General features: G+C 41.1%; 1 protein-coding gene across 1 annotated transcript in view; it reads left to right on the top strand.

The window, feature by feature from the left end:
- LOC136697271 (uncharacterized) overlaps nt 1–12,600 on the top strand; it is a 60,610-nt gene that overhangs the window by 39,703 nt on the left and 8,307 nt on the right. Inside the window, exon 12 of the mRNA XM_066672308.1 lies at nt 12,430–12,559. Coding sequence (XP_066528405.1) covers nt 12,430–12,559 — 130 coding nt within the window. The remainder of the gene's footprint in view (nt 1–12,429; nt 12,560–12,600) is intronic.

Raw genomic sequence — 12,600 nt, forward strand, 5'->3', positions numbered from 1 at the left:
CCATTTCACCACTGACTCTAAATCCGCAGGATTGTCTGACACGCTAGACTTTTTAAGCCCACAACATTAAGGCGGATTTGCCCGCCATCTGACGGGCAGGGCGCTAGGCTGGAAAATAGGGCCGGCTCAGCTGGGGGAGCATGGAGAGCTCTTCAGGTGTGGCCTGCTGTGTCTCTGTGGTGGGAGATGGAGCAGCAGTCTCAGTGCTGCTGGAGTTTAGATCAGCATAAAGCCACTGTGATTGAGAGCAGTTGAGGAGAATAAAATGAAACACAGGACAAGAAGGAAGAATAAGTATGAAATATAGGAGAGGTGTGTGATAAGGAACTGTGCATGTAACTGATTCTGTGCTTTCACATTCAGGTTCTGTACTGCTACTACTAACAATCCTACTGCAATACTACAATACTATTATTACCAATAGATTGACAAGAGGAGGATTGGTCCTCCCCTTGTGAGCCTTGGTTCATCCCAAGGTTTATTCCTCAGCTCTGAGCTTTTCCTTGCTACTGTCGCCCCTGGCTTGCTCACAGTTGTAAAAAGATCTATACAAATACATTTGATTTGATTTGATACTGCTACACATTGTAACAATATTACTACTGCTAATAACACCACTATTAATTGCAACTATTTCTACTTGCAGTACTAATATTAATACGTCTATTACTAATAAATATACTATCACAGTTAATATTACACTACTTGTACTATTACTAATAATATAAATACTATTATTATAATGACTACTTCTACTATGAAACAAATTATGTACTACTAATATTATTAATAATAATAGCAATACTACTACTACTAAAGGCTGATTTATGCTTCTGCGTTGACTCGACACAGAGCCTACAGTGTTATCAGCGTTTATACTTCAGCGTTGGTGTCTCTGCAATTACACTGCCACACCACTAGGGCAGAATCTCAAACATCTTCCTCTGCACTATGTAGTAGTGTACATAGTACTGTAGTAATATTAAAATTTAAATCTTTAAAATGCATTATTTAGGGAGTAGGTCATAGTTCGGAACAAAGCAAATGCTATAAATACAAAGCCGACATGATTTCCTGCCTCTCATTGCGTTTTTTTTTTTTATTTTCCGAAGATGTCTGTATATTTTCTTTGATTGAACTTGTTATTAATCCCTGACCTCCAAACCATGTCTGAGGGAGTCTTCCCCCATTAATTTGTTTCTGTCTGCAGTGTCTGTAGTATGGACGAGTTCATATGTCTGTACGGCTTGTTCAACTTAAACTACGTCTGTCTGACTACTAACCAATCACTGTCATTGCTTTCTGCATCTGAGTGATGTGTAGTTATATTTCTGGAGAGGTGTGCATCTGGCTCAATGCAGAAGCATGATTTGGTGGTAATAATAATAATAATAATAATAATAATAATAATAATAATAGTAATATTACTACTACTACTAATTATAATAGTAATAATAACAATTTTACTACTACTATCACAATGATTATTACTACTAATATTAGTAACTTTTGGTGTGTGTGTGGGGTGGGGGGACTAACATTTTCTATAAAAACCAGTACAGTGCAAATGTTTGCTATTTAAGCAATAGAGCGCGAGAGGAAAGGTGATATTATTGCATAATAATCCTATGTCTGTGAAGTGGCTCTTGCCCATCTCAGCCATGCTGTTATTTGGCAATAACACACAATCTCACAAGTTTTCTATTACTTATACACAGCAGTTTGGGTAATAAAGTTGGAAATAAATGAACGGTGCTGTCAAAGTGGTGTCAAATATGCTATATGTAAACCATGCTGCTAAACTATAGTTCCTTAACAAGTAGCTTGTTGGCAGTCACAGTAACTAACTCTACTGCACTGCACTCACCGGCCAGACTGGTTCCGCTTCAGCTCAAGAACACCTCACTACAATGTCACTAACCTACTGAGTAAACTACATACACTGCTAATCTGCCCAAAAGTATCTTTATCTAGCCTGATGTGCTCAGGCGAGCTGTAACTATCTCAAGTTTTCATATGTTATCTTTGTAGTGCACCTGCATCATATAACGGAAAGCGGTAACTTGGACTTAACAATGCATTATACTTCTAATATAACATATATATATATATATATAATTTACATGTAATGTTAGTGCACTATGTAGGGAGTGGGGAATGATTTGAGACATGCTTCTCACAGCCTCTAAAGAAAACGGCTGTTACAGCAACTGAATCTCTGATGGGTTTTCTGTCCACTAGTTTTCTCTCTTTGTTTTTCTTATTATTTTGTATTCATAAACTGTCTTTAGTGCCAGTCTCTGCCCTCAGTTTCCAAGTTAAACTTGCGTGTTTATAACATTGAAAACTAGTATAAATCCTTTGTGATTTTATCTGTGTTAGTATTCTCTGAAGAGAATTGTTTTTTGATGTGAACAATGAGCTGAAGTTTATTTACTGGTGAAAAATGTAATAAGGAGCTGCAGCGTAGTTGTTAGCAGTTGTAGGCAATGGCTCAGCGGAGTGATACAGGGTTTGTGAAAAAACGAGCTGTTATCATGAACTGTCAGCATGGTTAGAACACTTCTCCCACAATCAGAGTTCGAGATGGTAATGTACTGTTGTATAAATTGTCCTTATTCACTGTGAGTTTAGGAATGTAGTCACACAGTTGAACAAGTACAATTACTCTGCATTTAGCACACATGGATTATTACTGTTCAAATACCAACCCAAATAAACCCCTGAATTCCTGAGTGAAATCAAAAGCAGTGTCTACTATACAAGATCCTGTTGCTGCCAAAGTTCACATTTTTCACAAAATGTTAAAATGTCTCACTTTAAACATCTGATATTTGATTTATGTTCTATTGTGAATAAAATATGGGTCTATAAGATTTGCAAATTATTGCATTCTGTTTTTATTTACCTTTCACACAGAGCCCCCATTTGGGGTTGTATATGACATTTAATATTCTCTGCCCAGTCCGATTGAACCAACTACATTCATCCCCACCTGTTGGCTGGTAACCAATTGTGTTCCCTCTGCCTTGAAGGCAGTGCTGTTTCTTGAACCATTTTGAGTAGTGATTTTATACACGTGGGACCCAACCCCTCCACCACCAAACTCACACACACACACAGAGAGAGAGAGAGAGAGAGAGAGAGAGAGAGAGAGAGAGAGAGAGAGGAACAGTAATGCTATGTTACAACATCCAACTGTTTTATTCCCAACAATGTGAGGAAAATTTAGTTTTCCATGATATGGGTCCTATAAAAGATTTTATGTTAGAGAAAATGTAAGTGTAGTGTTTATAACTGGGAGCCCAAGGGCTATTATCTGTGTTCGTTTATAGTTATATCGGTGCATGTTGCCACATCTGCAGAAATAAAGTCCTGAAAAAGTTCCAGATGGAGTGAAGTCCTCTGGGGCAAGGCAGGTGTCGAGCACAAGGCCGAAGGACACACGGCGAGCTGGTGGCCAGATGCCGCATCTCTGGGAGATTGTGGCTCATGCTGGGGCTGCGTGTGTGCTACATCACAGACTAGATATCTCCCTCTTCTCTCCGCAGCGTAGAGGGCGTCAGACCCACTGATGAGCACCAACGCAGGCAGCATGACCAATGAATAGCAGCCGCTCTGAGCATCACCGCAGGTTTCCAGCAGCCCAAACAGTCCTGAGGAAGCCAGGAGGGGAAGGAAACTATATGAATGTTGACAAGGCTGGCTGAATGCATGCTGTGTATCTAATTTAGCATAATTAATTACAGCTAATCGATCTAACAGGTTTTGAAAGAAAGTATCAGAAGGATGGATCATTCTCAAATTCCAACAACCATCTCACCTTTCAAATGCCCAGATTACACCTGTAATCCATTCGCTGCGATCGCAGCTGAAGGCCTTGATTATTTCATGTCTAGCTACTGCTTGCACTCTAGTTTCCCACCCCATTACAAAAGCCATGTGATAATTCATTAATAGTGAGCACGCTCCGGCGTGAGAGCCGTCATTAGCAAGCGTGCGTGTGAGAAATCACTGCAGTGGGGGCTGCGTTGGCACCAGCCTTGGAGGGATGTGACACGTTCTGGCCTCTCTGTATGTCTCGCAGCTTATTAGTCAGAAGATCCGCATGTGCCAGCAGCTGTGGGGATGTGAAGCGTTTATCTGCGTGCTGGAGTACCTGCTGGCTGTGGGTAATTACCTCAACCAGAACGCGGGCAAAGAAAAGGCCAAGGGATTCCGCCTCTCGTCTCTAACTAAGGTAAGACCCCGCGCCGCCTGCCAGTGACCTCTGGGGGGAGCTGAGAGCACCAAAGGCTAATAACAGTGCTCATTGGCATACAGGGAAAATGCCGTCTATAACCATCCTGCTTCCTCTTCACAGCCTCTCATTTTCTCTCTCTCTGTTTGGGCCATACACTCTCTCCTGTGCTCTCTCTCTCTCTCTCTCTCTCTCTCTCTCTCTCTCTCTCTTATTCTCTAAATTACTGACTCAAGCTTGCTTACTGCAAACAATATCTTGGCAAGTGAAATATTTCTCATTGTGGGTGTTGTAACAGTATTTTCACATTATTCTATTTCTGGACACTTTAATAAAGTGAGTCTAAAATATAAGAACTGATAGTACAATATAAGAGCAGTTTACCTACTTTACTGTTAATTTTACTTCTACATTATCTAACAATGGATGATAAAGTGGTGCAACTGAGGTTACTGATACACAGCTCCATGGTCTCAGAGTCCTGGGTTTAATCTTCACCTTACGTAACTGTCTCTGAAAACTTTGGTGTGTTCTCCCTGTGTCTGTGTGGGTTTCCTCTGGGTGCTCTCAAAACACATGTTTGCAGGTCTGTGTGAAACTGTCTACAGGTGTAAATGTGTGTGAGTGATTGAGTGATTGACACCCTGTCATGGACTGATGCCTTTGTATGTTGTGGACCCACCATGACCCTTACCAAGATGAAGTGGTTATAGTAGATGAAAGAATGAATGATACTGATGATGATCAATACTACGCACCAATTGTACAATATCCATTGTATTGCAGTAAATATGATAACGTTATATTTAGGCCCCTGTGGTTCTAGACATTTTAATGTAATTTTACTGTTACATTCATATTCTGTAACTGCTTCATCCTGATCAGGGTCACAGTTAGTCCTTAGCCTAGATCACTGGCCAGCTGGGAAACACTGGCCAGTGCTTCACAGGACATCTCACATACACTCAGTAACTGGTACCCTTACATCTGTGGACAGTTTCACACAGACAATCCTGTGTTGTTTTCTTTTTGATTGTAAGACACTGCTAAAACATAAAAGTGAATGTGTTCTGTTGCACATTGTCTGTAACCACTTATCCAGTTGAGGGTCGTGGTAGGTCCGGAGCCTACCCAGAATCACTGAGTGCAACCTGGGCACACTCTGGAGGGGGCACCAGTCCTTCACAGGGTGACACACACTCACTATCTATGAGGAGTTTGGTGTGTTCTCCCCATGTCGGTGTGGGTTTCCTCTGGATGCTCCGGTTTCCTCCCACAGTCCAAAAACATGGCGGGTAGGTGAATTGGCTTCTCTAATAAATGTCCTGGTGTGTGAGTGAATGTGTGTGAGCCCAGATATGGATTGGCGCTCTGTCCTGGGTGAAATCCTAGTGCCCGATGCAGTCCTCCAGGTGGACGGTCGTTCCTGGTCGAGAATGCGCTGTGCGCGTTTGGCTGCCACTTCTCACCAGTGCGTGTGGATTGAGTGTTCTTAGCGTTCTGAGCAGTGTGGATTGTAAAGTGTCCTTGGGTGTCTAGAAAGGCGCTATATAATTGTAAAGATACATACATACATACATACACACACACACCCACACACACATTCATTTACACACTCACACCTATGGACACTTTTGAGTCGCAAATCCACCTACCAATGTGTGTTTTTGGACCATGGGAGGAAACCGGAGGATCCAGAGGAAACCCACGCGGACATGGGGAGAACACACCACACTCCTCATAGATAGTCACCTGGAGTGGGACTTGAACCCACAACTTTCAGGTCCCTGGAACTGCGTGACTGCGACACTACCTGTTGTGCGACTATGTCGCCCTTCTGTTGCACATTTTATTTGTTTATACAATAAATATAAATATAAATAATGCACTAAAAGGCCATTTATATAGAGGGCATATTTAAGTGAGCTCTCTGGAGAGGTGTTAACTTATATTCACTTAGAAAATAATCACTACTTTTTAAACAACGCATACACACACACACACTCTCCTCATCTTCCATTCATTCATCCTCCTTCCTTCTCCGAGAAGTGTCCTGTTCTGTGCCCAAAACACACGCCTCTGCTTATACATCTTCCCCACCGGAGCTTGTCAGTTATGGCTTAACAAACCATTCACTGCGGTCACCATCATATCAGACGTGTCACTTCAACAAATATCTTGGCTTTTTCCCTTTTCTTTTAGGAGTAAAAGGATGAGGGAGCTTGTTAGCCACCAGCACTTCAATACTCCCCCCACCACACCTTCATTAGCATCACACTAGCCCTGCTGGGTGCATTTGTTTTGGAATTATTTCAGGCCTGGCTGAGTCGTTAGCGCCGTAGCGGTAATTTGTATTGATTTTTATCGGCCGGCATAGTGGAAATCCAGCTCCCTTGGCGGCAAGATTTAAAGGCACTTGCCCCAGATGTGAGAAGACTTCCTCCTGGCTAATGAGGCGATGGAGCTCTCTCCTTCTGCTCTGTCTTTACATTGCTTGCTGCCAGGAATCACAGGACTGTTCATTTTTACTATGTAACATGTACAAAAAAAACCTGCCATCATTTACATTTTTATATCATACACTGAATAGTCAACTAGAGTTAGGCTAATTAGACAACTAAACTGGTGGTCCTGAACTAAAATCTAGACTGGAGCTGCTAGTCTATTTATATATATTTATATACACTGCACGATCACTGGATTAGGAATCAGTTACAGAAACCATACAGGAGCACTTAGTAGTTCTACAATTACAGACTGTAATCCATCTGTTCCTCTGCATAATTTCTTATCCCTATTTCTCCCTGCTCTTCAATGGTATGGACCCCCATAGGACCACCACAAAACAGGTATTGATTTGGGTGGTGGATCCTCCTCAGCTCTGCAGTGACACTGACATTGTGGTGGTGTGTTAGTGTGGATCAGACACAGCAGTGCTGCTGGAGGTTTTAACACCCTCAGTGTCACTTCTGGACTGAGAATAATCAACCAACCAAAAATATCCAACCGAAAGCATCCTGCGTCCACTGATGGAGTACTGGAGGACGCCTGACACAAACTGTGCAGCAGATGAGCTACTCTCTATGATTTTACATCTACAAGGTGAATCATCTTGGTAGGAGTGTCTATCAGAGTGGAGTGTGAGTGAACACAGTTTTTAAAAACTCTAGCAGCACTGCTGTGTCCGATCCACTCATAACCATATATATGCCCTCAGGAAAACATCACTGTTTATAATTTATACTGCTTATGATGTATATATTGATGTCAGGATGATTTGCCCAATCTGTAATGTCTGCCCTTTTGAATCCATCTTACGATGACAATGTGTTTGACCCATATCCAGAGTTATGAGGCAATGAAAGGGTGGATATATAGGAAATACACCTCATCTGCCTCTTATCTCGTGCTATCAATGACTGCACTTACCTGTCTACAGTTTACTGCTGATCTCAAACAATCAAATTAACAACAATGTATTTGGTTTTATGACCCCGTCCAGATATATTCAGATATTTTTTTAAAATGAAGGTTTTTGTGTGTGTTGGCTTTCAGTCCACACGAAAACAGCATTTTAAGTCACAGAGAATGGAGGTTTTTGAAAATGCTTTTAAAAGTGGAGATTTTTGAGAACTAATTTGTGAGTGGCGTCGTGTTTATGGGCAAAACACATTTTTTCAAAAATGCTGACATTACACAGTGTGCCTGTCTGTAGCCTCATTCCCTATATAGTGAAGTAAATAAGTCATAAAAACTATTTATACAGGCAGCTAGAACTAGATTTCAGATCTCTGCATATGAATAAATATAAATGATGTTGTATTACAAATTATATTGCCAAAAGTATTAGCTTGTCTGCCTTCACAGTGACATTCCGTTCTTAATCCATAGGGTTTAATTTGATACACTTTGCAGCTATAACAGCTTCCTTTCTTCTAGGAAAGCTCTCCACAAGGTTTTGGAGTGTGTTTATAGGAATTTTTGCCCATTTGTCCAAAAGTGCACTTGTGAGGTCAGACACTGATCTTGGACGAGACGGCCTGGCTCACAGTCTCTGCTCTAATTCATCCAAAAAGTGCTCTGTTGGGTTGAGGTCAGGGCTTTGTTTAGGCCAGTCAAATTCTTCCACATCAAACTCACTCATCTATGTCTTTAAGAACCTTGGTTTGTGCACTGGTGCACAGTCATGTTGGAACAGGTAGGTGCCATCCTCAAAGTTGGGAGCATGTCCCAAATCTCTGGATATGCTGAAACATTAAGAGTTTCTTTCACTGGAACTAAGTGGCCGAGCCCAACCTCTGACAAAACAACCCCACACTATAATCCCCCCTCCACCAAATTTCACACTTGGCACAATGCAGTCAGACAAATACCATTCTCCTGCCCAACCCAGATTCCTCCATCAGATTGCCAGAGGGAGAAGCATGATTTGTCCCTCCAGAGAACATGTCCCCACTCCAAATTTCAGCGGCATGCTTTACACCACTGCATCTGACGCTTTGTATTATGATTGGTAATGTATGATTGGTAAAGACTTGCTGCAGCTGCTCTGCCATTGAAACCCAGTCCATGAAGCTCTCTACACACTGTTCTTGAGCTAATCTGAAGGCCACTGAAGTTTGGAGATCGGTAGGGAATTACTCTGCAGAAAGTTGGCAACCTATGCGCACTATTCGCCTCAGCTTCCGCTGACCCCACTCTGTCATTTTACGTGGCCTATCACTTTGTGGCTGAGATGCTGTCCTTTACAATAGCTTCCACATTGTTTTTATACCACTGACAGTTGGCTGTGGAATATTTCGTAGTGAGGAAATTTCATGACTGGACTTGTTGCACAGGTAGTTTCCTTTCATAATACCACACTGGAACTTACTGAGCTCCTGAGAGTGACCCATTCTTTCACTAATGTTTGTAGAAGAAGTTTGCATGCCTAGGTGCTTGGCTTTATACACCTGTGGCCATGAAAGTGATTGGAACACCAGAATTCAATAATTTGAATGGGTGAGTGAATACTTTTGGCAATATAGTGTATGTAATGCACTATTAAGGTCAAGATTCAGTAATTCCATGACTTGTGAAGTGCGCTACATAAGGATTATGAAGTGATGTGGGATTAAACTTCTGTTTCAGGGGAAGCATGTTGTGATGGTGGCATCATCTGTGACAGGTAGCTCATCTAACAGCCAGCAGGGTGGAATTGGATATGACTAATTATTGGGTGAAAATTTGTCAAACGCTATATATGAGATATATAAAGTATATATATTTGGATTATAATATATATTATATATATCATATAATGGAATATAAAGTCACTAATGTGTAGTTCGCTCCTTCACTCGTACGGTCTGTTTTAGCTTCTGATAACAGTGTTTTTTCTAAGATATATGAAGGGATTTACAGTGATACCATTCTCAAAAGTACACTTTTAAAATGAAAAGTCTAGATACTGTTTTTGAAAGTCTTATGACCCCCATTATTATTTGTTGTTACCCCCAGGTTAAGAACCGCCGCACTAGTCTGTGCAACCCCTAGCTGTTCTGATTGCTTCTGCTCCTGAGACAGGAGTGAGAGCAGAATAAACTGTCAACCATTGTATTAGAAGATGAGGCTACTCCTCTGGGAGAGGCGCTGGGTTTTAAATTGGTCAAAAACATAACCTAGAAACAGTCCAGTATTAGAAGCGCCTCTACTCTGCTTCAATTAAGAGCCACATGTGAGGAGACAGCAGAATATCCAGCCTTATCATTATTACTGCTAGGAATAATTCTGCAGAGATGTCTGTGTTGAATGAGTCCAGTGTATAAAAATGGTAAATAATAGACATTTTTCTATTCTGATTTAAAATGTGAATTGAAGGTTTAAGGTAGATTTGAATTTAAAGGCTTAGCACCACTTAATGGACCTCCATGAATATTTCACATTATTTTAGTTACTGACATATATAAGTATGAATTAAAATGAAAATAGCAGCTTAATTTGCTTTAAAACTGACAATTTTATTAAATTGATGGAAAAACCCGAGCTCGCTACGGAAAATCTTGAACGTGACCGTGACGTCACTGGTGGACAACAGCTGAACAACGCCGCGGTAAAACACCGTTATGACTGACTGTTATGACAGTATCTAGCTAGCTAAATAACCAACATTATTCATGACAATAGCCTAGCAATAAGCTAAACTCAAATTTAGAGGTACCGTTATTCTTGTAAATGTGATCAAAGTCGAACTTGAATTCATCCGACACTACAAACCTCCGTAATACGACTACGTAGCCGAGTATAATCTGAGCCACCGAGTTTAGCAAGTCAAGCTAACGTAAACTAACACCATTCATTGTCTGTAATCGCTTATCCAGTTCAGGGTCGTGGTTGGTCCAGAGCCCACCCGGAATCACTTGGCACAAGGCAGGAACACACCCTGGAAGGGGCACCAGTCCTTCACAGGGTGTACTCTAAACATGACATAGGCTTTTGTCTTTTGAAAGATGTTTAAAATGAATTTTTTTCTGCAGTATGTTTTTGTCAGATTTGAGTTGGAAAGGACTAAATATCAGGTCTGCCATGGAATCAGAATTGGCACCAAATCACTGTTGATATTTGAGAGGTTTATCAGGAAAGTTGTAATGTAACATTTTAATAAAGCATCTCCTAAAACAGTGGTTCTCAAACTTTTTAGAATAAGTACCACCTATTATCAGATCAAGGTAGCCCAGTAACACCTATCAATCCTATGAATGACTTGCTTGAATACTTGCAAAATTTGCATGCATTATACTAAATTTTATCTACATAATTAAGCCTAAACTGTATGTTTTAAACACAATTATACATTTATGAGAACATACACAATTTTGGGGAAAAAATAAAAACGTGAAGAGAGATCAATTTAATATGCGCTTTAGAAGACTATAGGTGAAACCAGTGCGGCGCTTGAAGCAGGCGCTCACAGCAGCGCTCAGCACTTGTATCAGTGGGTGAAGGAGGCGCGGAGCTGTTAAACAGTGTTTTAAGACTCTAATGATGTGAAGATCAGCCACATCCTTTTCCTTTCGTTGAGTGTTCTATTTATGCCTCTAGACTTAGTCCTTAGGAGTATTACACGAGACATGTTAAAGGAGATGTTTCTCCAAGAAGGCTGAAGATATATTTTGATATGCCTGTTATATATTCATATAATCTTGTGTATTGTCTTTCATCTTAATTTCCCAAAATGATCTCCTGTAAAATGGATAAATTGTACTCAACTACTGTTTTGACCAGAAGGGTGCTATCTACTTTTGCACCATACTGTTTATAACAACATACCTTGCACATAGCAGCAGTCCATCAGAGGGAAACATACATTCGCCCAGTCACGCGCACACAAATGTGGATGGTGACGCCAGGCTAATTGATCTAGCAACGTGTTTTTGGACTTTGGGAGGAAACCTGAACACCCTGGAGCTGTGTAGTTGTGACATGATCTTGTGTCTTTTCTAGTCCTTTCTCTCAAGTCTTTCACATCATTTAGTTTGAGATCAATATCTCAAGCCCAACGGTGAATGCGAACCAGTAAATTTAGCTGCTCATTGTTGTTCACATTCAAGTGCAGTGATTCAGAGCAAGTGTGACCTACGAAACCACACTCCACACACAACCTTCTTACCTTGAGCAGTCATTTTTTAAAGCACACCCACCCAAGCCCAAGGCCCTCTTTATTGTGGCCCTTTTTGTGATGTTACTTTACAGTACTGAGCAGTAATTGCAGGAAGTCAAGGAGACCCTTTTGGACTGTGCTTTCCTGCCTCCACAAAATAAGCGTGCTTCAGTATGACTACAAGGACACAGATATGGCCCATTTTTAGTTGTACTGGGTGTAAATATGTGGGCGTTGAAGGTTCTAGTCTCTTTCTGTCTTCGACCTTGAGCGTTCATGTGTTTTTTTCTCACAGAAATTCACAGAGTCACTTAACACACAGATGATATAACAGAATGCTTGTTTACATTTGTGCTCAAATTGTGTGCTCCCAGTCATCACAGAAGTGCTGGATAAGGCGTGTGTCTTGCTTGTGGTTGTGGTTTGTATGTGTGTGTGTGTGCGTTTGTGTGTGTCCTCTGTTTTTACAGGTGGAAGTGCAGGTGCATGAAAGTCTTCCTCATCACCTCATCACTCACAGCCTTTTCTCCTTCTATTCTCCTTTGGACAGCTCTCGCAACTGCGTGGGAATGAGAAGAAGTTCACCTTGATTCATGCCCTTGTGGAGCAGATCATGTTGCACGAGCCCCGTTTGGTCACATTTTTCCAGGAGCTGGCGGAATTCGAGATGGTCCCTGGGGGTAGGAAAATCAAAAGCTGCATCAAAAAGTGAAGATTGTAT

Source organism: Hoplias malabaricus, chromosome 5, assembly GCF_029633855.1.
Source record: "Hoplias malabaricus isolate fHopMal1 chromosome 5, fHopMal1.hap1, whole genome shotgun sequence".
In the NCBI taxonomy this organism is placed as follows: Eukaryota; Metazoa; Chordata; class Actinopteri; order Characiformes; family Erythrinidae; genus Hoplias; species Hoplias malabaricus.